General features: G+C 41.3%; 1 protein-coding gene across 7 annotated transcripts in view; it reads right to left on the reverse strand.

The window, feature by feature from the left end:
- Window positions 1-26357, reverse strand: part of Prr14l (proline rich 14-like) — a 72566-nt gene that overhangs the window by 30579 nt on the left and 15630 nt on the right. For 4 of the 7 annotated variants that reach the window (XM_013520339.1, XM_013520341.1, XM_005396334.2 and 1 more), the window contains 2 exons: window positions 24275-24799; window positions 9317-9389 (listed from right to left, as the gene is read on the reverse strand). In XM_013520339.1, the coding sequence (XP_013375793.1) occupies window positions 9317-9389; window positions 24275-24748 (547 nt within the window). In that variant the 5' untranslated portion in view covers window positions 24749-24799. Of the gene's footprint in view, window positions 1-9316; window positions 9390-16111; window positions 16216-24274; window positions 24800-26357 lie in introns of those variants that run through there. The other 3 variants (XM_013520342.1, XM_013520344.1, XM_013520343.1) reach the window with 3 other exon arrangements.

A 26357-nucleotide genomic window follows, 5' to 3' on the forward strand; every position in this document is an offset into this window, starting at 1 on the left:
TGGGCATGGTGGCACACACCTGTAATCCCAGCACTCGGGAGGCTGAGGCAGAAGGATCATTGTGAGTTCGAGACCAGCCAGGACTATAAAGTGAGCTCAAGGCCAGCCTGAACTACGTAGTGAGACCCTGTCTCAAAAAGACAAAAAAAAATTTAAAAAACAAAGAATAAGCAAAACTTTCCAGATTTTTATTTTTATTAGCACATGTTTGCAGTACATAACAATTATATTCACCATGGGGAGTTGGTACATGTACATAATACATCTTAATTTTTTTGTCACTTTCCACTTCTCTATTTTCTCCCTCCCAAAAATTAATTTATACAGTGCTTGACAGTGTAAACACTTAAAGTAGCTAAGTATATTAAATTTTCATTGAGAAAACAAATTTGGCTAGGGGCTCAGCTCAGTGGCAAAGATGTGCACCAGAAACAGAAATACAGGGGAAGGGGCAGTGGGACGGGAAGAAAGAGAAAGGAAAAGAAAAGAAAAAAAACGCTAACACTGTCATACCTTGGTATTTGACTGCTTTGAAACCTGTGGAATTTGGTACTTAACACCTTTTTTTGAGATAGGAGCTCACTATTTAGTCCATGTAGGCCTTGAACTCACTATATAGCCCAGGCTGGCCTCAAACTTGCAAACAGTCTCCTGACTCAGCCTCCTGAGTGCTGAGATTACAGACTTGCACCACCATGCCTGGTTACTTAACATATTTTGAAGGGAAAATTTTGTCTTTTTGTTACAATATTTGTCGTGTGTTTGGTACTTAAGGTACAAGCTAGAATTTACTGGTATTGAAAGCTTTATGACTCAAAACTCCAGCCAAAACAATCTGTTTGGTACTCACTGTTTTTGGTACTATTCACGCCTCTCTGCACCAATGAATGATATTACCAAGGTAATACTATATGCTGAAACGAGGTGCAATGATCTGGGTAGAGTGAAAATTTTGGCCCTGGGGATAGAGTACAAGTAGATTTCTAAGATGTCTAAGATTTCTTAGATTTCTAAGTACAAGTAGATTTCTATTTCTCATTCTGTAGAAAATTACAAGGAAGTGGATGCTCTCCACACCACTGAAGAGGACATATACCCGTTTAAGTAAAATCCATGCATGTACTACTCACAGTCTTGGGTCTTAGATCTTCATGAACCTGCACCAGGAAAAGGTTCACAGTGCACATCCCCTTGCTGTGACTGGATGTGGCTCTGAGCAGACAAGCTATCTACCCTGTCTATAATAAATACAGTAATTCCTTGGAAAGTTACTGGGAAACCTCCTGATAAAAATTCTAGTACAGTTACTTATTTCAAGCCCCTCCATATCAAACTGACGACCTTACATATGGATTTGGGGAGAGGAATTAAATAATTACTTTTACCAGCTTAAGTCATTAAAGAAAAATGGTATTAGAACAGGAAGAAAACTGCCAGGGCAGGATCTGAGGACACTTTTTGGAAGAGTTCATCTTATCTATGTCCAGCATGGACCAGCTTTTTAGTGGGCAGCCGCGAGGAGGTCAGAAAGAGTGCATTTCCAAGCAGAAAACAACTCAGGTTCTCCTGTTTAAAAGGCCAGTTCAGTGGTTAGATGAAGGTGTAGTTGAACACAAACAGTAAATTTTTGTGGTGAGAAAATACCAAAAGTTGAATGTGGTAACACTGGCAGCCCCACTCCAATGACCCTGGGGTGGTGCTGGTTCTGGGTGCTAAACTGCATCCCTAATCATTGTACTGCTCATGTCTAATGGTTTATTGCAAGGAACAGTTAATGCTTTTTGTTTTGTTTTTTGTTTTTTGTCTTTTTGAGACAGGGTCTTGCTGTGCAGTTCAGGTTGGCCTTGAGCTCACTTTGTAGCCCAGGCTGGTCTCGAACTCACAGTGATCCTCCTGCCTCAGCCTCCCAGTGCTGGGATTACAGGCGTGCGCCACCATGCCCAGCCCAGCAGTCAGTGCTTAATTTTTTTTTGACCAATTCTGCATGCTTATATCTGGTAATCTGAACAACTAATTTGAAGACAACAATATGCAATATAACAACCATTGTTGAATTTCTACCATCTTGTTTAGTGAAGCTCTGTATCATTTGTAATGCTTTTTAAAAATTAGTTTTTATTCTCTGTAATTGTCTGATCAACCCTGCATTCTTACATCTGGTAATCTGAGCAACTTCGTTGACAATAACAATATGTAATATAACAACCAGTTAATTCCTATCATTCTGTTTTGAAACCCCATATCATTTTTATTGTTTTTGCTTTGTTGTGTTTTTGTCTATGTTGTTATTATTTTGTTTTTATTCTCTTTAAAATTAAAAAATAAATAAATAAATAAATAAACTGCATCCCTAGTAAGACCCTAACCACATATTGAGACTTATGTACAAAACAGTATTTCTCTCATCAGAACAATGTCCATTTTAGGGTTTATACCTAGATGCATCTCTAAATTAGCTTCATGCAGTCATAGGTGGGACCTCCAGAAGATGATCAGATTATAGCTGGCTTGCTATTAGGAGGCGGGGCCTGCTGGAAGAGGCGGGTCACAGGGCATGACCCGGAAGGTTGTATCTCCCTTCACTGCTCCTCCTTTGACTCTCTTTCCTGGCCTCCACGATGTGAGCAGCTCCTCCTCTGCCATGACCCTCTCCCATGCTGTCCTGCCTTGGAGGCAGCCGACTATGGACTGTAAATATGAGCCAAAATAAACCTTTCCTCCTTTAAGTTGCAGGTGTCGGGCTTTTGCCCCAGCGATGGTGCAAGTGACTGAGGCAGTCCTTTAATCCATACTGGACGGTCAAGGCTTTGCGTCATACAGAAATTCTGCACCAGCAGGAAGCAGGGTGATAAACCGGGACAAACGCTTCATCTGATCAGGCTGCCAAGAAGCTGAGAGTCAAATCTGACGTTATACCACAATAGCAAAAGTTCATATGTTCTAACATACTTACTTTATCTTCCCTTTTAAAGTTCTGATTATTCTCTATTATTAACCTTAGCTATAGAATTAAATTACAACCAAAACCTGTCTGGAGTTATCTAAGATTATTTGTAGCCTGGGGGTGAGGGGACAAGGATTCTTGGCTCCCCTTCCTCCTTAGTCAATTAGTAAATCAACCAATCAATGTAAAATCAGCACCTGTATCTCAGATGCCGATACCCAGCCACTGTCTTGAAGAACAAAAAGAAGTAACACAAATGAACTTACCTTAAAAACTTAAGGTACAGGAGACAAAATCTGTATCACAAAATCAGTAGTTTTTCTACATGCCAATAATGGAGTAGCTGAGAAGGAAATCAGGACCACTCACAATGGCTTATAAAAACAAAATCAGAAAACAAAACACAAGACTTCAAAACCTAGGGACAAACCTAAGGAAGAAAGTGAAAGACATCTACAGTGAAAATTACAGAACACTGAAGAAAGAAACTGAAGAAACAGTGGAGACAGAAAGACCTCCCATGCTTATGGATCAGCAGAATCAATATTATCAAATGGCCAAATTACTGAAAGCAATCTACAAATTCAGTGCAATCTCCATCAAAATTCCAATGATATTTTTCATAGCACTAGAAAAAAGAATCTTAAAAGTTCATAAAATAACACAAAAGATGAGTTCCTGTGAGCTCACACTTCTGCACTGGCCCCAGATGGGAAGAGGAAGGAAGACAGAAAGAGCCTAGAAGCCACCTCCAGAAGGAGGCCCCAGCACCCCAAAAATTTGATAACATGTTTGGTTTAGCCAGCCATGAGAGCAGGCCCCACCATGGGAAACCTCATGAACCATACCCTGCAGATAACTTTCTTTGCCACTAGTCTGTATCCTTGATCAGTGGGAAAGGTCTGACCCTAGCAATTTTAAAAAAGGAATAGCTTATCTACTATTGCAACATGGCTTGAGTTCAACATATACTAGGAAATGGCAAGAGATGGGTAAGGGATGGCAATTTTTTTTTTCTGAGACAAGGTCTTGTTATGTAGTCCAGGCTGGCCTCAAACTCACTGTGTAGCTCAGGCTGGACTCAAGCTCATGGTGAACCTCCTGCCTCAGCCTCCCCAGTTCTGGGATTATAGGCGTGTACCACCATGCCTGATTGGGATGGCAATTTAAAGTATGAAACTATTTTTCAGTTTTTTTTTTTTTTTTTTGGTCTTTTTGAGACAGGGTCTCACTATGCAGTTCAAGCTAGTATTGAACTTACTTTGTAGCCCAGGCTGGCCTTGAACTTGCAAAGATTTTCCTGCCTCAGCCTCCCAAGTGCTGGGATTACAGGCATGCACCACCACGCCCAGCTCTTTTCAGTTAAACTGCTTCTTTTTAAAACATACAAGGAAGTGAAATCACTTATGTTTAGGATTTTGTGACCCTTTATCTCAGGAAAAGCCCAGGAACTATCATATTTAGAGCGTCTTCCGAGGTAGAGAGAGCTGTCCTCGATGATCCTGTCCTCAGATCCCCACCTGTCTCTCGGGGAGGATATGGGTCTCTCCCATCTGTTTAATGAAAAAGCTTTAGATGGGATGCCAGACACCTCTGACCCAAATGCTGGGCACAGCATGTTCTATGTTTAACAATTGGGATCTGGAGGAAAGTCACAAGAGAAGCTGGAAGTTTAACTGCTGCAATTGGCAATACTTTAAACTCACCCAAATGGTCTAAAAGAAAATCCAAGGACGATCGAGGACAAGAAGTCGACACTGGGCACGTGACTACACAAAGTCACTGCCTGAGTCCTGCTGTGAGTGTGAGGCAGCCAGCGTGCCTGACCTGTGGCACTGGAGGGCTGGCTGTCCCTGCTCCCAGACAGAGGTGAGGCCAGCCAAGCCCTGCCTTCTGCTCTGAAGAGGCCCAGGGGAACCCACCAGGCCCTTGTTTATGGACATCACCATTTCCTGTAAGGAGTGCTGGGTAACCCTGGACGTCATGGGTGAGCTAATTCAATTAGTTCACTCAGTTTTGACTTCCTTCTCTGGAAAACCACCCTCTAGGTCTATAGCCATAGATGGGGCCCAGGGGGCCCCTAGTCAGAAATTCTTTACTTCTGCTCGGATGTGTCCCATTGAAGGACAAATGTTTAACCGTGAGATTCTAATTGTGCCACAGAGTCCTACCCCCTTGATAGGAAGAGATTTACTCTATAAAACTGGGGAAAATTCTGAAATTCTGACAAAGGCAAAAATGAATTTTACCAGCTGGGCGTATATCAGTTCCCCCTGACCAAATTAGCCAACAGGAAGAACCTGCTGCATAGTACAGTGGAATACTTGACTTAAGAAAATCCTTGCCAGGCGTGGTGGTGCACGCCTGTAATCCCAGCACTCGGGAGGCTGAGGCAAAAGGACCACTGCGAGTTTGAGGCTGGCTTGGGCTAAAAGTGAGTTCAAGACTAGCCTGAACTACATAATGAGATCCCTGTCTCAAAAAGACAAAAAAAAAAAAAGAAATAAAAAAAAAAGAAAAGCCTTTTTCCTCTACATATCAGAAAAGAGAGGCCAGGGATGGTAGTGCACACCTGTAATCCCTACACTCAGGAGGATGAGGCAGGAGGAATGCTGTGAGTTCGAGGCCAGCCTGGGCTACATAGCAAATTCAAGGCCAGCTTCAAAAAAAAAAAGGTGCTTGGTTGATTTGAGTGTCTTGGCCCAAATGCTAGCACAAGAACTCTGCCTAGTTGACTACTTTCAAGAAGTTAGATGGAGTGGCTGCTGGATGACCGCCCTGCCTGCAAGCAGTAGCAACTACAGCTGTGCTAATGGAAGAAGCTACAAAACTAACTTTAAGACAGACTAGAAATTCTGACTCCCCATCAAGTCAGAGCGATTCTTGAGACCAAAGGTGGGAATGGCCTGCCAGGTATCAGGCCGTGGTCTTAGATACCTCTGAGGTTGTTATAAAACTTGTACTACTCTTAATCCTGCCTCTTTGATGCGTACAGGCCCAAAAGTTAGCCACTTTTGTGAACAAGTGATCTTCCAGACCCGTGCAAACAGGCAGGACTTCAGGGACCTAACCCTGTAGGACCCTGAGGAGGTGCAGTTCACTGACAGAAGTAGCTCTGTCCAAGAAGGACATCAAAAGGCCGGTGCTGCAGCTGTCAGTTTGCGACAGGTCATTGAGGCCAACCTCCCCCCTATGTATCTATACAGATTCCAGGTATGCTCGCCTGGTGCTACACGCCCACGCAGCAATCTGAAAGAAGGATCTTGATGACGAATAAGCAATCGTTTGTAAAACACAAGTACAGAATTCTACAACTCTTAGAGGTAGTCTAAGCAGGTTTTGTCATTCACTGCAAGCAATCTCAAAGAGGTACGTAAGGTCTCTTTGGAAGCTCAAGAGGCTTGATAGGGAGACAAAGACAGCCTACAGCCCCTCAAGACTCTACCCTAACTCCTAGTTCCTGAGGACCATACTGGTCCTTCCTCAAGGGATGCAGTGACAAGCTATAAAATCCTACATGGGAAATTGTCACAGGATTAAGAAAGCTCTTCCTGAAAACCTCTGGAAGACCTGAGGCTCCTCTTCAGAAAGCATGCCTCTAATACTGCTTTTGATGCTGTTAAGTAGAGTCACAATGATCCTAATTCACCACAGCTTAAATGAGTACCTGCATTGAGACTCACATTTTAAATTAGATCCATTATGCGGGTAATCTTGCTAAGGCTATGGCTCTCAGGCTCTAGATAATTTATCCAACCTTCCTCTTTGCCATACTCTGTCCTCCAGGAGAAGCATGGAAATCTGCCCTGCTCCTTGCATATGGGTTCTACACCCCCAACATAACAGTACACTTATTCTCTTTCTCCCACCGAACAGACAGCTCAACAGTCACTAACTCTTTTCTCACTGTCTTCTGACGGGTTTCTTTTCTTCAACCCACAACTCCCTAAGGTAGTTGGAGAGCACATAATCCCCACTAGGTAGGGTCTACGGCTCTTCCAGTTGGAAGAAGCTATTGAAGACAGAGACCTCCCCTCCCTCAGCACCCCATACAGAATTCTGGGGATATGTATCTCTCAGCGGGAAATGAGACAGGAGATCAGGGCATGGCAAGGCTGGCGGGGGAAGTACGTGTGACCCACTAGTCACAAAATCCTACAACACATGGGTAGAACAGTTCCCAAAGCCCTGAATGTGGACTTCTTTCAAAGACTCGAGCATGGGGCTGGGGATTTAGCTCAGTGGCAAAGCGCCTGCCTGGCAAGCGCAAGGTCGTGAGTTCGGTTCTCGGTACCGGAGAAAAACCAAAAAAAAAAAAAAAAAAAAAGACTCGAGCATATTTTTTGAAAGGGAAGCCTAGACCTGATGTCAGCCTGAGGAACAGGTGTTACAAAAAGGACAGTCACCACTGAGTTTTTGCTACTGTGTTCACTCCTGCATGGTGGTCCACGCTCATGCTGTAGAGTGTACTTCTTTTCCTACTTTTTACAGGCCCTCTGCACAGCCTGTTTCTTTTGCTATCTCTAATAAATTTTTTTTTGTTGAGACTGGGTCTTGCCATGTAGTTCAGGTTAGCTTTGAACTCACTATGTAGCCCAAGCTAGCCTTAATAAAAAATAAATAATAATAAATAATAATAATAAAACTTTACTGTTAAAAAAACAAAGCAAAACAAGCTGGGCATGGTGGTACATACCTATAATCCCAGCACTTGGGCAGGCTGAGACAGGATGATAGTTGGGAGTTAGAGACCAGCCTGGGCTACAAAGTGAGCTCAAGGCCAGCCTGAACTGCATAGTGAGACCCTGTCTCAAAAAGATAAAACAAGGGCCGGGGATACAGCTCAGCAGCACAAGCGCCTGCCTGCCAAGCGCAAGGTCCTGAGTTCAATCCTGGTACCAAAAAAAAAAAAAAAAAGATAAAACAAAACAAAACACAAAACACAAGAGATACAGAACTGCCAAAGCAATCCTAAGCAAAAAGAACAAGGCTGGACACATCACAGTACCCAATTTCATATGATACTATAAAGTCCTAACAATAAAAACAGCACGAGCTTGGCCTGGTGGAATACACCTATAAAACCAGTGCTCAGGAGGCTGATGCAGGAAGACTGCAAGTTTGAGGCCGACTTAGACTACCCAGAGAGGCTGTCTCAAAAAAATTAAATAACAAAAAACAAAAACCAAAACAGAACAAATCAGCTCGGTACTCTGAGGCAGGAGGATCCTTGCAAATTGGAGACCAGCCTGGGCTACAAAGTGAGCTCAAGGCCAGCCTGAACTGCATAACAAGACCCTGTCTCAAAAAGACAAAACAACAACAGCAACAAAAACAGCATGGTACTGATACAAAAACAGACACAAAGAGTAACGGAATACAAACAAGCCTAGCTAACTAGAGCCATCAATTCTCTTTTTTTTTTGAGACAGGGTCTCGTTATGTACTTCAGGCTGTCCTTGAATTCACTATGTAGCCCAGGCTGCCCTCAAACATGCAGTGGTCCTCCTGCCTCAGCTGCCCAAGTGCTAGGATTACAGGCATGTGCTATCATGCCCAGCCAGCCATCAATTCTTGACAAATGAGCCAGAATCGTATGTCAGAAAAAAGACAGCCTCTTTAACAAATGGTGCTGAGAAAACTGGGTATCTGTATGCAGAAGACTAAAACTAGATCCTTATCTCTCACTAAAAAATCAATTCAGGGCCTGGTGGTGGCATACACCTGTAATCCCAGCACTCAGGAGGCCAGGACAGGAGCACAAATGAACAAAACAACAACAAAAACCACAAAGTCAATTCAAAATGGATGAAGGACTACCTGAAACTCCTGCAAGAATATACTTTAAAACATTAAAAACAAAACAACAGCAAAAAAACCTCTCAGCAGGCGTGGAGGCACAAGCTTGTAATCCCGGTACTTAGAAAGCTAAGGCAGCAGAACTGCAATGAGTTTGAGGCCAGTCTGTACTATATAGCGAGTTCAAGGGTTCACTAGTGACATCCTGTCTCAGAGAAAAACAAAACAAACAACTCTCGAAAGGACCTGGAGTGAACATTTTCTCTCATACCTGCCCCAGAGAATTACCACATGCTCAACAATATGGGTAGATTTCTCGCATGTTCTAGTTTATCCTTCACAATAGGCAAAAATAATCTGATTACTAAAAAAAAAGTCAAGGATTTCACATCAGCAATAAGAGTTCAACACATAATAACAGGGAAGGACTTACCAAGAAATTTTTACAGCTAAGTCTATCTTGCAAAGCAGGAACTAGGCTTACATTCTGAATATAAAATAGAAACTATTAATTAAAACTATGTAGTAAATAAAAAAAAAAAAAAAAAGGAAAGGATTTAGGGAAGTAAGTACCTTTGTTCCTTAGAAAATCTTCAGGGAGGCTCACACGTAAAAGTTCTTTGCTTGACTTCATTAGGAGGTCCCCCTACAATAAGAAAATCCAGCAGTAAAAGAAGATTTACAGACATCTAAGCTCACAAATGTTAATTATTTTTTGAAAGCCTTCCTTAGGACTTCAGGAAATCTGCTAGTAGTCACAGGGTTGGGGAGGGGAGGAAACTTCAAATTTAAGTAAGCACAATCAATAAAAACTTTCACTTCTCTAGAATTTGAGTTTGGAAAAATCATTTTCAAGGTCTGGATAACAGCAGAGGTTTAATGCCGGGCGTGGTGGTACACACCCATAATCCCAGCACTCTGCAAGTTGAGGCAGGAGTATTGTTGCAAGTTTGAGACCAGCCTGGGCTACAAAGTGAGCTCAAGGCCAGCCTGAACTGCATAGTGAGACCCTGTCTCAAAAAGACCAAAGAAAAGCCCCCTCAAAAAAACAAAACAACAGCAAAAACCCCCAGAGGTAGTATGTCAACCTGCAGCCACAAACCCTACAAAAGCCTTCTTAATCAAGAAACAAATTGCTACAATATAATTTTGATTTTATCAGAAAATCTGATATACTTCAGTCTCTAACCAATCTAGGGGTCAGAAATAAAAATTTCCCCCAACCTTCCTGGAAAAGTTGTTATTATTTTTTACCCCCTTTCACCAGAGAAGGGAGAATATTATCAAAGATAACCAGTTTATGTCTACAGAAGAAATTCAGAGAAATCAGGTAGGACAAGAGCAAAATGTACACATTGTGGCAACTGCCAAGGTGCTCCACAGGTGAGGGTCCTACAGGTTGAGTATTTTTTTATCTGAAATGCTTGGGACCAGGAACGTTTCACATTTCATTTTTATTTTTTAAATTCTGAAATATATATATATATATATATATATATATATATATATATATACACACACACACACACATATATATATATAAATAAAATGAGATATCTTGGGGATGGGACCCAAGCCTAAATGCAAAATTAATTTGTTTCATATATACCTTATACACATGTGATTTTTTTTTTTTTTGCTTTAAACAATTTATTTAACTGAAATGGACTTCCACTTATATAACTGCAGTGACTTCCATTTGTTTTGCTGCATCTTTTCCCCATGGTGATTTATAGGATCTTCAAGCCAATATAAATATTTCATAAATATTTCACCATCTGGGTAGACACCTACACAATACTGCAGCAATATCTTTCTGCAAGAAAAACACTCAAGAGTAAAGACCTGACACAACTAACTAGGTAGGATGAAAATCTGCTCCAAATATTTGTTTCTGAGGTAAAGGTACCAAACACCTGTTCAATTAAGAAAACCACCCTTACAACACAGGATGACTTTTTCTGTTCAAGTAGGGCCTAGAATACTTAGTGGCAATCAGGCGCTGAGTGGCAGAGCTCCAGCCCCAGCTTATGCCATGAATTCAAAGGGAACAGGTTCCAACAACTCAGGCTCCTTCCCATGGGTTCTCACAGTGTGCTTCTCTGGACGGGGCAGGCTGGTGCTTCAGGTGAACCCAGGTACCTTTCTCTTCGGCTTCCTTCTTTTTCTGATCATGTTCCTTGACATGTTTCAGGAAGCTATCTCGATTCTTTGAGAGTTTAATATGCTCAATATGCACATGAACTCTCTTGGCAAGTATCTTGCTTGTTTACAACAATGCCAACAGCACGCTGGGTAACACTGTAGACTTCCTGTTTCGCCACGGTAACATTTGTGTGGCATTCCTTTTTGCACAGTACCCATCCCCTTGATGTCTACAGCATCACCCTTTTGGTAGATTCGCATATATGTGGCCAAAGGAACAACCCCATGTTTTCTAAAAGGCCTAGAGAACGTATCCCGGGATCCCCTCCTCTTTCCCTTTGTGTTCATCATTTTGGCAAATTACTGGAAGATGGCGGTTCTGGCTGAAAGATTATACATGTGACTTTATTTACTTTTAGTGCATCTACATGTTCACTCTGACCCATCACATGAGATCAGGTGTGGAATTTTCTCTTGAGGTGTCATATTACAAAATTTTGAATTTTGAAGTATTTGGGATTTCAGATTTTTGTATATACGATGCTGAACCTGTATCAAGTCTCCCGGTTGGGAGCCTCTGACCAACCAAAGATGGTTGCCTACACTAAACTTGCCTTCCGGGTCACCTCTTTTCCCCGATCTTAAGGTTTAGGTCCCAGTCCCTCACACTGGTTTAACTGATTTGTGCAAGATTCTGACTCAACACTCATCTGAAGTTGTAGATCATGAAAGTGTGGCTATAACTTTGTATAATATTTAAGATTTCTATATTCACTTAGCCAAAAAAAAAAAAAAAAATTTCTAAACAAAATTCTGTGTTGGAAACAGAACCTAAGGGTGAGGGGGAAGATACAAGTAATGGTGATGACAGATAGAAATAAAACATCATCACTGGAATTAAGATGTGAGAGCTAGAATAGACCATCATATGCAAAGGACAATTCTTTCATTTCCTATTGGAACTTTAGTGTGGAATACTTGTAGAGAGCATAAACTTAAAAACAAGCATCTCCCAGAAAGACTGCACGTTCTACTACCATATTTAGCTAAAACAAACAAAAAGTATGAACTGTAGCATGAAAGGGAGCCTGTAAATGCAAGCAGAGGAAGTGCTTACTTACCGTAGAAGAAGATGAGATTAGCAAGATCACCATTTGGCCGCCATCACAGTAACAATCACCTCAAGTGACAATCATCAGTGTTTGTTAAGAGTGGTTAAAAGTTTACTTACAGTCTCACAGTATCTCCTCAGCAGATACTTACTAATTGTAAGTGGGAACACAATAAACTCACAATGGAGAAACCTGACAGCTCCCACAGAACCAAGTGATAAGTATTCTCCCCTGAGCGAAGGTACCCCAAAACCACATGCTTCCTAACACAACCCATTGAGAAGAACCAACTCCTGGGGCAGTATTCCTGCTCCTGAAATACATATATAGAACCTAATCACAAGGAGACATCAGATAAACCAAAATTCAGAGAAACCTTACAAAACAAATGGCCTTCACTTTTCAAAAATATGGGCAGGGGAACTGTTTATTTCTGATTAAAGTAAACTAAAGAGACATGACAACTGAATGATACATCACAATAAAGTGATCCTGCATTTATCCTGGGACAGAAAAGACAAATACAGCTTTTCTTTCTCTACAAAGAGAGCTACAGTACAACTGGCCAATATGAATATGGTCTGTAGATTAGATACCATGCTTAGATCAGTACAGTCATTTCCTGATTCTGATTAATGTACAATGGTCATGTAACAGAATGTTCTTGTTTGCTGGAAAATACACACTAAAATGTTTAGATATCATATCTGTTAAATTTGAATGCAGTAAAATGTCAACATGTGAAGAATCTGCAAGAAGAATATACAGGACTTCTCTGTCTTATTTTTGTAATTTTTTTAAGGGGTAAGAAAACATTTACTTGTTGTTATATTTGATCCTTTCTCCAAAATGACATTACTCTCTGCTTTTCTAGTTCTAAGGTCAAATATATGAGTTGTGAGAATAGAAGCTATTTAGAATATTCTTTTAAGTTAATAGTTTACAGAAAAGATGGTGCTAGAGCAAAAGATTAGAGGATAAGAAGTCAGAGTTCTGCTCCAACCACAGGACTTCCACCTCACCATGGTGTTGAGAACAACTTTACATGTGGTTTTAAGAAAAAAGGGCTCTCAGCTGGGCATGGTGGCACACGCCTATAATCTGAGCAGCAGGGGGTTGAGACAGGAGGATTGCTGAGAGTTTGAAGCCAGCCTAGGCTATATAGTGAGTTCAAAGCCAGTCTGAGCTACAAAGCAAAAGCCCTGCCTCAAAAAAAGGGGAGGGGGTTACCACATAAAATAACTAGTAAGACACCTGTCAGCACAGGGTGGTCTATGAGCAAAAGCTTCTATCATTCATTATCCTTTTCTGTGACAAAAGCCAGTAAGAGGTAACCAGGTATGGTGTTTTGTAATCGCAGCGCTTGGAAGGCTGAGGCAGAAAGATTGAAAGTTCAAGGTTAAGCCTAGACTATATATGCAGATCTTGTCTCAATAAATAAAACAAAACAGTATCTAAAGCGGGGAAGGCCAGCAGGGCTGTCACTACAGATTCTGGTATGCTGCCTGGAACAACTAGTATAAACTTTTCTGGAATGAAGTTTGGTCAGGGACATACAGGTTCCTTCAGATTCTAAAGTTCGCTGTGAACTACACAGTTACCCTCTTTGGCTGTAGTCTGTAGAGGGGTTGCTGGGCTTGTAGTGCTGTATACATTTACGGCTGTACAGAGATGTTCCTAGCTGCAGGCAAACAAAAATACCCTAGTAGACTACCAGAACCACTGCTTTAGCTCTGTCCCTTTCTCTTCGGTTAGGATTTTTCTTTCCCTTTTTCATTTTATTATTAAAAAAATATTTTATTGGTATGTTTGCAACTGGAGTCTTACCACACAGTCTAAACTAGCCTTGAACTTGCTATGTAGCTCAGACTGGCCTTGAACTAATTACCCTCCTGCCTCAACTTCCTAAGTGCTGGGGTTACAGGTGTTTTTACCACTGCCAACTTCTGTTAGGATTTCTAACCAGGAAAGGAAGAAAATGAATCTAGGAATGAGTCGTTCCACTTGCTTCCTGCCTTAGTAAGTTCTCTTAAAAGGTTCTGAGTTAATAAAAAACAAGTTATCCTCCACAGGAGGGTTGGAGACTACAAGGTTTGAGGTTGCAGATAGGATCAGGAATTGAATGGACTGACCGGGAACATGTGAGGCTGCGGTAAGATGTGAGGGCCTCCTCCTGACACCACCATGGCCTCCCAACACCACCACTGCCCATTAGGTGGGAGCTCCACTGGTTTGGGCCCCTGAATGTGGATGAGGGGAACAGAACAATCTATTTCTGTGCAATAGACATGTATCCTAGTAATTCTTTGTAGCCAGGGATGGTGGTGCAAGCCAGTAATCTCAGCACTCTGGGAGGCTGAGGCAGGTAGATCACAGGCTCAAGCCCCCAGGGCAACATAGTGAGAACCTGTCTCAAAAATAAAAAAAGAGCTGAGGATACAGCTCAGTGTGAAGGCCCTGGATTCAACCTCCAATACTGCAAGGGGGAAAAAAAAATCCTTTGTAATCCTTCCATTGCCCTCAAAGTTAGCTCATCATATAGTGAATACTCACAGAAGTTTACCAGACACAATTTCTACTTCTGCTAATACATATTTTATCAGCTAAACATTCTAACTTGCAGAATTCCTGGACATAAAAGTCCTAAACATCTCTCTACCAGTTAGATCTAGTTAATTCTCCACATCTGATCAACGTACTGCTTCCTGCAAAATATGGCTTGAGGAATCATCCAAGACAAATGTTCACATGGATCTCCAAGATTAAATGAGGTAACCGCTATAGTTTACAGTATTTCAAAAACATTAAGAAATGCCACATACTAGCTCAATTTGTTTTCCAAACAAATTGACAGTATACTGCTTCTGTGCCTCATACATTCAGCATGTCAACTTGTCCAGTATTTTGGAAACAATATTCATGGAACGTCTGTAGTTTTGGCAGATTTTAGGAGGGTCTTGAAAACCATTCTTACTGTTCATCTGTAGTCTTATTACAAGTCCCATTAAAACTTGTCTGTATGTCTTGGAAATAGTGCAATTTTCTCATTCATTCTTATGAGTTTAGAGCAGGAAAATACACAAATATCTGGAGGAAAGTAAATATACATAGCAGGTGCTTCAGCTTATAAGCAGGGCAGTTTTAAACTCCTCAGGGCCTCTTATAACCAAGACCCTATGAGCTCATTCAAACCTAGGTTTCCTGAGCTACAGGCAGAAGCAGATCAGTAAGGAAAGGGCAGTGATGGGCTCATCTACAGATGAAACTGTCAATATACTGTATATGCCAGTGCAGAGCCAAATGTGCAGCGAAGGAGATACCTCCTACTTCCTGACATTTGGGGAAGCCGTCATGGTTACTTTCACAGCCAAGCATACTCTGAAGTGAGAGTGTGAGAGAAGGTAGTAGAGGATGAATATGATCAAAATATAAGCTTTGAAAGCCAGTATTTTATAAAATAGGTACTAATAAAAAAGAATATTCTGAAGAGAGAGAAATGTTTATATCTCCAGATATAGCGTTCAGTTTCTTATACTTGCATATCTAGAAAGAGTAAATGTTAAAACAGTAACTTTTAAATCATTTCTGCGGGGCTGGGGATATAACTCAGTGGCATAAGCACCTGCCTGGCAAGTGTAAGGTCATGAGTTCAATCCCCAGTACCCCCCCCACACACACACACAATCATTCTTGCACCTCTTTAAAAGTAATTTTCCTCTAGCTGGGCATGGTGGTACATGTCTGTAATCTCAGCACTTGGGAGGCTGAGGCAGGAGGATCACCATGAGTTTGAGGCCAGCCTGGGCTACATAGTGAGTTCAAGGCCAGCCTGAACTACATAGTGAGAACCTGTCTCAAAAAAACAAAAAAAAACTGAGGCAGGAGGATCGTTGGGAGTTTGAGACCAGCCTGGGCTACAAAGTGAGCTCAAAGCCAGCCTGAACTGCATAGCGAGACCGTCTCAAAAAGACCAAACAACAACAACAAAAACCACCAAAAAAAACAAAATAAAAGGAATTTTCCTTCATGTATCTCAGTTCAGAGAAAAAAGGCAGTGAACAGTCATTTTAGCTAGGTAGAGAGATAATAAAATCCCCCACAACGAAATTACCTAAGAGAACTGCTGAAACAAAGTTCTATCTTAAGTCCCAACAATGTGCTTGGATACTTCTCAGTCGCATGAGATGAAGCCACTGGCAAGCCATCACTGTGGGAACAACAGTGTCCTGCAGATCCAGACAACAGCTGATGAGTAACAGTTTTACCAGTCGGCCATGAAGTTCGGAGTTCTCACTTTTCAATCACTGAAAACACAATTCTTTCCAACAAGAAATCCTTTTGGGGAACAGCAAGCTCCTGTGCACTTTTGCCAATTTCTCTTACAAAGACTCTCAGGGTTAAAAGTATGTAATCAGCTTAGTAGCATTTAGTGCAACCACCTTTCATTTCAGAATATTTACACAAATCGTACAAGGTTGGGGTTGGGGATTTAGCTCCATGATAAAGTGCTTGCCTACAAAGTGCAAGGCCCTGGGTTCAATCCTCAGCACCAAAAAAAGGTTGGAGCTCTTATGAACAACAAACAGGCCATTAACAACAGGTTTCTCCAACAACAGGCTTCAAGTGATCAGCGGTCACTGTGTTTCCTTACACTTGATGGCCCCTCACCATGTCCCTTCAAATATAGTATTTATCTGTCCCCATAATGTACCTACTATGCCCAGGTAGATTAACTGTTATAGGGGAAAAAAAAGAAAAATAATACTCTATAGCTTATATCTAAGTAACATCAAAAAAATGCCAAGCATGGTATAAAGAATTTTCAGCCCTAGGTCACCTGTATCACAAACATCTCTATCCCTCTCATGCATAGTTCTTAAGTAACAACAATCTTTTGCACCTCCTGGCTAGTGACATTCACATGCACCACTGTTTTCAATCTTTCTGCTACAACAATGAAGTTCAGAACTCATTATGTTCTTTCAGAGTTCAGTGGGGCTCTGACAGCTGTCCCTTCCACTGCACCTGCTCTGATCCTTCTCTTTTTTGGCCTTTCTTCCCCCCTCTCCCATAAAGGGATCTTTCTGATCAAAGAACAAATGTTTTTTTAAAAACAAATTTTTGGCCGGGCATGGTAGTACACGCCTGTAATCCCAGCACTTGGGAGGCTGAGGCAGGAGGATCATTGTGACTTTGAGACCAGCCTGGGCTACAAAGTGAGCTCAAGGGCAGTCTGAACTACATAGCAAGACCCTGTCTCAAAAAGACAGAAAAAATTAAATAAATAAAAACACATTTTTTTTTCTCGGAGACAGGGTCTCAGTATGTGGTTCAGGCTGGCCTTGAACTCACTGTGTAGCTCAGGCTAGTCTTGAAATCATGGTGATCATCCTCAGCCTCCCAAGAGCTAGGATTACAGGCATGTACCACCATGCCTGGCCACAAATTATTCTTAGATAGAAGTGTTTATACCTTTTTGACAGTTATAAGCCAGGGAAGAATTTTTGTTGTTGTTGGCCTATTTATTTTGGTCTTAAACTCACTATGTAAAGCATGCTGGATTTGAACTTGACAATCTCCTGCTTTGGCCTCCAGCGTGCTAGGATTATAGATGTAGACTACTGGTTTCTTTTTCTTGGAGGTACTGGGGATTGAACCTCTACCACTGAACTAAACCCCCCGCCCATTTATTTTGATAAAACTCCCAGGTGGGATTCAAACTTACAATACTGTCTCAGCCTCCCTCACTGCTGGAATTACAGGTGTCTATCACCATGCCCAGTTCTGGTTTAGCTTTTAATGACTGACATAATTATTGTATAATTGAAATCTTTCATTACATTTTTTTGAGGTTACAGGAATTGAACTCAGGACCTTGAGCATACTCTGAGAATGTCTTCTACTAAGCTATCCCCTCAGCCAAAAACATTCTCTTTATTCTTTTTGGTCTTTTTGAGACAGGGTTCCCCTATGCAGTTTAGGGTGGCCCTGAACTCACTATGTAGCCCAGGCTGGCCTCAATCCTGCTATTCTCCTGCCTCAGCCTCTTGAGCTCTTGGAAGGCTGAGGCAAGAGGATCACCACAAGTCTGAGGCCAGATGAACTATATAGTGAGACCCTATCTCAAAAAAAAAGTACTTCCCATACTGAGTTAAACTGTCTCCCTCTAGCAAGTTTTTTAAAAAATATTATTATACTTTATTACTTTAGAGTTTTAAACATTTCACTTAGAAATTTCTTCTGGACATATAAAAATTTTGCAAATATTGTTTTAAAAAATTGCCTGTATAATCTTCATCTCGCTCAATATTGACATCTCATACAGACACAGTACAATTATCAATGCCAGGAGTTAACACTAACATGCTATTATCAACTGATCTATAGATCTTATTCAAATCTTGTTAATGGCTCCTTGATGCCCTCTTTCTTTTCATTTCACTTTCTGAGACAGGGTTCTGCTGTTCTGCTTGCCCAGACTGGTCTCGAACTCCTAGGATCAACAGATTATTCTGCCTGAGCCTCCCAAATATCTTGGACTACAAGCGCATGCCACCATACCCAGCTCTTTTTTATTTATTTTTTTGCTGGTGCTGACGACTGAACCCAGTGTATGTTCTATCACTGAGCTACATCTCCAGCCCTTAATGTCCATTTTTTTAAACAGTTTTCCATCCAGGGTCCCACAGTGCATTTAGTAATCATGTCTCCTTTAAACTGAGATAGTTATTTAGGTATTCATTTTTCACATTTTTTTTTTAAAGTATCCATCCATAAATTACCTTTATTTTTCATGTAGTACATTAATAGTAGATATGTTTATTATTATATACCCATCAGTGTGGCTTTCAGTACTACTTGAAACATAAATATCCTCCTAGAGACAATCTGTTCTCCAGCGCTTTTTTTTTTTTTTTTTTTTGGTCTTTTTGAGACAGGGTCTTGCTGTGCAGTTCAGGCTGGCCTTGAGCTCACTTTGTAGCCCAGGCTGGTCTCAAACTCGCAACAATTCTCCTGCCTCAGCCTCCCGAGTGCTGGGATTACAGGTGTGTGCCACTACGCCCAGCCTCCAGTGCCCCTTATTTTGTACACATTACTGCTAAGTCATTATAAATTAATGAGAAAGTGATCAGTTAAAAAAAATAATAAAATCGGCCAGGCATGGTGGCGCACACCTGTGATCCCAGCACTTGGGAGGCTGAGGCAGGAGGATCATTGTGAGTTTGAGACCAGCCTAGGCTACAAAGTGAGTTCAGGGCCAGCCTGAACTGCAGAGCAAGAACCTGTCTCAAAAAGACTAAATCAATCAATCAATCATAGTGCCCATATAAATAAACTCTTGATACTGGACAAAAGTTTAACAGTATCTGGTAATTCCTATGTTAACTGAAAAACATCACAGATGTACTGACATCCTTTTCCTTTTATTTATTTATTTATTTATTTTTTAGGGTTTTTTTTTTGTTTGTTTGTTTGTTTTGGTACCGGGAATTGAAATCACAACCTTGTGCTTGCTAGGCAGGTGCTTGTGCTGCTGAGCTATATCCCCAGCCCTATCTTTTCCTTTTATATTGGTACAACCTTGTATAATTTTGCAGATAGTTTTATTATAGTCATTATTGTAGCAGGTAGTCTGATGAAAAGACTATACTCAATTTTGAAAGTTCAACAACTCTCTGAATATTTTAAATTAAATCCATTATCAATGAAAAAAACTACTGACATAATTTTTTGAAAAGGTCTTTTTTGCAATTTCTATAATTACTCATGGCAGTAAAATAATTCTCTCAGGTTAAGGCAGTAAAAGGGCAATGCAACTCCCATTGAAAGTGCTCTAAGAATAGTTTGTATTTCATCCAAGGTACATATTCCTTATGTTTGTTAATGTCTTTGTTACTTAGAACTACCAAGAAATACATTATGAAACTACAGAAATGATGTACCCCACAAAATGCTTTTCAACTTGGTTCTTCTTTTGAGACAGGCAGGGTTTCACTGTGTATGCAGTTCAGGCTGGCCTTGAACTCAATGTATAGCCCAGGCTGACCTCAAGCTGTGGCAATCTTCCTGCCTCAGCCTCTAGAGTGCTGGAATTATAGGTGTGCACTATGATGCTCAGTTTAAACTTGGTTCTTGGGGCTGGGGATTTAGCTCAGCGGCACAGCGCCTGCCTGGCAAGCACAAGGTTGTGAGTTTGATTCCTGGTACCGGAAAAAAGCCAAAAAAAGAAAAACCTTGGTTTTTTTGTACAATTAGTCCCTATTGTCTCTAGTAGTAAAATAACTCAATACGGTTTGGCAAAAGTGCATAGATCAAATGTAATTACCTTTTCTTTTCCCATTCCCCAATCTACAAATGTACTGAGACATATAGTAAAGGACAATATATTTAGTATTTCCATGAAGTCCACCATGAGCAATTGTGAAGTTTAAATTCTACAGTGTTTTGCTTTTTGTTATTTTAATTTTGAGACTGGATCGTGCAAGTTGCCCAGGCTGGCCTTGTCTGAACTTGCAGTTCTCCTGCCTCAACCTCCCAGAGTACTTGGATTGCAGGCGTGTGTCACCCACCCAGCTGTGACTGATATTTTTTAAGAAAACAACCCTCAGTGTGGGTTTGCCTGATGTTTCCTCATGACTGGATTGCAGACCTGCATTTCTGAAGGCAGAAATCCCACAGACGTGATAAATTTCTTTTCACTGTGTCCTATGAGAAGTATATGGTGGCTCAAATGTCTACAATCCCAACTACTCAGGAGGGTGAGTCAGGCTCACCCTAACTTCAAGGCCAGTCTGGGCAACTCAGCAAGATCGTGTCCCAAAGTAAAAAAATAAAAGATGAGCTGGGGATGTAGCTCAGTGGTATAGTTGCCTAGCATTCACGAGGCCCTGGATTCAAACCTTAGTATCAACCACACAGGTAAAGCGCATACTGCTGGGACGCCTCATTCCTGAGGAGGCAAACTTCCATTCTTGAGTTCAGCTGGGACAGGCTAGACCTCTCCACTGTGAAGTAACTAATCTCCTCCTTTGTAACCAGTATGTATCTCTGGGTAGATACTTTGAGATACTGTACACATTTGTTTCTCATTCAAACTTTTAGCCCCTAGTTTTAACATCTACTGGTGGTTCTTGAGCTAATTATTATTGTGAAGCACCACAGGGTGATTTTCTATTTCCATCATTCCTTATTTATTTCTGGTTCTCTGACACAGGGTCTCACCGTGCAGTCCAGCCTGGTCTTGAACTCAGTACGTAGCCCAGGCTGGTCTCTTAACTCATGGTGATCCTTTTGCCTCAGCCTCCTACATACTGGGATTCCATTGTGCACCATTGTGTCAAATTAGTGAAAGAATTTTGTACTACCATGCCCATTGTGCCCAAGGCCTTGTACTCTATCACTGAGCTACAACCCCTCAGCTCCCTCAACAATAATAGTTATTATTATTATTTTGAGGCAGGGTCCCTCCCTCAATAATAATAATAGTTATTATTATTTTGAGGCAGGGTCCCTGCCTCAATAATAATAATAGTTATTATTATTATTTTGAGGCAGGGTCACGCTTACTTCAGGCTAGCCTTGGACTCACTATGTAGCCCAAGCTGGCCTCAAACTTATAACTCTTGTCTCAGCCTCCCAAATGCTGGCATTACAGGTTGCACTACCATCCCCCGCTCCCTACAATCATTTTATAGTGGCATGGAATCATGGATATTTGTTTTATTCTATGGTTTGAAATTTATCATTATTTATTTTTAGCTTAAATCACCTCAGATTTGGCCCTGAAAAGCCCACTCAGGTTGGCTCCTGCGTCCTTGTTTTGCCCACACAACTTTCTAAGCAATTTCCCATGAACTGTTCTAGGCTCACCTGTGCCCCTCCCTCTGCTGCCTTGAAACCCTCACTCCTCCAACACCGACTGCCATCTTTCACAGAAAATTACACAGGCTGAGAATCCCTAACCTGAAATGCATGGGAACAGCAGCGTTTCAGATATCAAACTTTTTTATTTTGGAATATTCGTATAAGCTATCTTGAGAGATGGGATCCTGGTCTAAGCACAAACTTCTTTTTTTATTCTCTACATTTTTTCTTTCTTTCATTTTGAGACAGAGTCTTTCTGTGTGCTCAGATGAGAGAAACTCTTGGGCCCAACAGATCTTCCCGCCTGTGCAGCTGGAATCACAGGTGTGCACCACTGCACCCAGCCATTTATATTTCATGTATACCTTGTATCACATAATTTGATGGCAATTTCATATAGCATTTTTAGTAATTTTGTGCATAAGAAGCTGGGTGAGGTGGTGTAGGCCTGTGATCCCAGCACTCAGGAGGCTGAGGGAAGAGGGTCACTGTGAGTTCTAGGCCAGCCTGAACTACATAGCAGGATTCTGTCTCAAGAAAAAAAAAAAGTGTGCCTCAACCATGTCTACACTGGGGCTGCGGATGTGGCTCAGTGATAGAACTCTTGCCTTGCACTCATAAGATCTTGGGTTTGATCCCCAGCACCACACACACACACACACACACACACAAAACTACATTGAATCAGCACAAGTGCTGCAGTTTAGATGTGGTTTGCCCCTAAAGATTCATGTGTCAGAAGCTTGGTCTTTAGGATGGCAGTGTCAAGTGGTAGACTCTTTAAGAGGCGGGACTAGGTCACGGGGGTTCCACCCTCATGAATGGATTAATGCCCACCCCACAGGAGTCAGTCAGGTCTTGTGACTGGATTAGTTCTTGAGAGTAGACTGTCATAAACTTGGTCCACTGTCAGTCCCTTTCATGCACAGCTAGTTCCCTTTCCATTTCCCTGACATTTTACTGCACAGCCACAGTGCCCACACTCAAGTTAATGATATGCCATCTACTCGGACTTTCCAGCCATCAGAATCAGGAGCCAAATGAACTCCTCCTTCTTCTTTTTTAAAAAATATCTTACCCCACCTCAGCTACTTTTGTTATAGCAACACAAAATGATCTACAATTCGGGGTCAGGTGTGGGATTTTTCACTTGTGGCATGAGGCTGGTGCTCAGAAGTTTCAGATTTGCTGAGTATGCTGGTGCATGCCCGTAATTCCAGCACTTGTGAGGCTGAGGCAGGAAGATCGTCACAAGTTCTAGGCTGCCTGGGATACATAGTGAGTTTAAAACCAGCCTGAATTTCAGAGAAGACCCTGTTTTAAAAAGAAAAACAAAAACAAAAAACAAAAAACTGTTTCCTGGTGCTATCTCATACACCCACACTCATATTTCTATGTGTACTGTATATTAATAAGCCTGTGTTCATACTTGTTAAATCCAATTTCAACTCAACATTATAGAGTTTATCCCAGCCATTCCATTCCATCCTATTCCCAAGCTTTATAATTTTTTTCTTTAATAGGCTGGCCTCAAATTCACGGTCCCCCTACCTCAGCCTTCCAAATGCTGGGGTTACAGACATGCACCATCACAACAAGCTACATTTGATAATTTATATTATACCTTTATTTGTGTGTCCAAGGGTGTGTGATACTGAGGATTAAACCCAGAGCCTTCACACTTAGCAACATCCCCCACCCATTTATTTATTTATCTGTTTATTTAGTTTGGTTTTGGTTTTGGTTTTGGTTTTTTGAGACAGAGTCTCGCTATGTCAGTCAGGCTGGCTCTGAACTCCTCCTGCCTCTGCCTCTTGAGTGCTGGGATTACAGGCACGCACCTCTACGCCTGGCGTATTTTTTGTTTTGAGACAGGATCTTGTTAAATTGCCCAGGCTGGGCTGTAACTTCTAATCCTTTTGCCTCAGCCTCCCAGAGTGCTAGGGTTACAGGCGTGCACCACCATGTCTAGCTTCAGTTCTTAACATCACATGTAGAAATACAACACAATTTTCACAAAGAGACTCACCACTCCATACACAACAGCTGCTTCACATAACTGATACCTTTTTTTACTACATAAATGATTCTTCCCTTTGTGTGTCTGCTGTGACACAAATGTTTCACAAGATCTTCAACAGAGCTGGGCGTGGTGGCGCATACCTGTAATCTCAGCACTTGGGAGGCTGAGGCAGGAGTCTGAGGCCAGCTTGGGCTACACAGTGAATTCAAGGTTAACCTAGACTATATATTGAGACCCTGTCTCAAAAAACAAAAACAAAAATAAATAAAGTGTGAAGAATAAGTCATAAGCTATCTATCAGCTTATCTATATTTTATCACCAGGAGTATTATTATGCAAAGCAGGTATTCACACTCCACTCATCTGAATTAAGATCTCATTTCTTACCTGACTTGGGCTGATCTTTTCTTCAGCAGCTGTGGAATGTTGATGTGGGTCTTTCCTTGCTCCCTCACCAGGGTCTCTGTTTACTTCTGCCTGTTCCCCTTGATCTCTGAAGACCTTTAGCTCCATGCTCTTGGTTTTCTCTTCCCTATCCAAGATCTCAGAAGCCATGGAACCTCCTGCAGTGGGGTCCACTAGTCCACACCACCCAGGCTCACCCCTATTATCCAAGGTCTCAGAGGTTTCTTCACAACAACTTTCTGCATGGGTCCTCTGCAGTTCCAAGGGTAATGCTCTACTCTGGCTTACAAGAGAGCTTGAGGCTCCAGGTTTTACATCTGGATTCACACTTGGCTCAGGGTCAGCATGAAGCTCTTTGGAGACACTTACTGGGAGTTCAGAGTATAATTCCTGTACCACAGCAGACATGGAGGAATCATGTAGAACTGGCCGAGTCTCTACTCCAGATGACAGCATTAGGGCAGATGTAGATTATGGAGTCAAGTCTTTTACATCAAATGGTTCACCCTGACACAAATCAAAGGAAGGGATACAAGTTTAAAACCTTGACAGGGTAGAAGAAATCTATCTCCGTTCACTTCACCTTAAATAAGGAAAAACTCTACGTCAAATGCTAGCATTATCTGGCACCAAAAATTTCTCCTTTATCAGGCTGTGAGCTGGGCCTGGTGATACACATCTGTAATCCCAGCACTTGGGAGGCTGAGGCAGGACGATGGTGAGTTTGAACCTAGCCCGAGCAACTTTTGATACAGTAATGATGCTGTATCAAAGAATAAAAATAAAAAACAAAACAGATTGACTTTGTGGAAAAATACATACCTGAACTTTTCACAGACATCTGTCTAATCTCAACTCAAACACTATCTTCTGAATAATTCAAAATTTAAATTAGAAGGGCTAGTAAATGTAGAGGAGAGTAAGATATGATTAAGTACACAAGGATGCATTTATGTAAATTAGAAAATAAAATGGTTTTCTACTTGTTTTTAGGGCATGAACTTTCTCTGTTTTCTTCCCTGGTATGTCCCTATTACCTAGAACAGGTGCTTGACACATAGTAGGTATTCAGTAAATATTTGCTAAAAGATGATATACTGAACAACTAAATAATTTTATATGTTTATTTATTTTTTTTTGTTTTTGTTTTTTTTTCCGGTACCAGGAACCGAACTCACGACCTTGCGCTTGCCAGGCAGGCGCTTTTTGCTGCTGAGCTAAATCCCCAGCCCCCTTTTATATGTTTAGTTGTGCTCTTTGAAGGAAGATAAGGGAAAAATGGATATCCATTTCTATACTGCTTAGCAAACACCTGAGCTATGTCTACCCACAATAGCACAAGACGCTACTAACCCAGGTCTTCAGCAGAATCCTTCCTGACTTTAATCTAGCATCTTGAGATTTTCCACGTGCTTTCACAGACATCACTTATTTGACTTACACAATAACCCTCTGATCCAAATAGAGCAGCTCTCATCTTCATGTTATAGATCTTAACCCAACATTTCAGGAGGTTAAAAGTGACCTCCTAAAGGTTGAAAGGTTATAGATCTTAACACCACTCACGAGGAGGTTAAAAGTAATCTGCCTAAAATATTACAGAGAAGGAGGCCAAGCCATTGGGCTTCTACTGTGTTGGTAATTTTCATATTTTGCAACAGCTGCTGAAAACACAGGTTATCTGTTGAATATTTCTATCTAAATAATTCATAACACTATATTTGGGGGCGAGTATCAGGAATCAAACTCAGGACCTCACACTTGCCAGGCAGGCGCTGCGCCACTGAGCTAAATTCTCCATCCCCACAATACTATATTATAAAAGAGATCAAAGCATACACATACTCAGGACCAGGGTTTACTGGCCAGTAACTCTTCCATTTTAGTCCACCAAACATGTGTGGTATGTACAGTGAAATCCACCTTGACCTGACCAAGACAGAAACTGGTTAACCAACTTCATACTTTGATTCTTTAGGTTTTTCTTAACCTCAAAAAGAGGAGAATAGAAGGTAAAATGTAAAGAACCCTTTAAATTTAATTTAATTTAAAGTAAAAGGATCTA

This window comes from Chinchilla lanigera, unplaced genomic scaffold (genome assembly GCF_000276665.1).
Source record: "Chinchilla lanigera isolate Chin_1 unplaced genomic scaffold, ChiLan1.0 scaffold00054, whole genome shotgun sequence".
Lineage (NCBI taxonomy): Eukaryota > Metazoa > Chordata > Mammalia > Rodentia > Chinchillidae > Chinchilla > Chinchilla lanigera.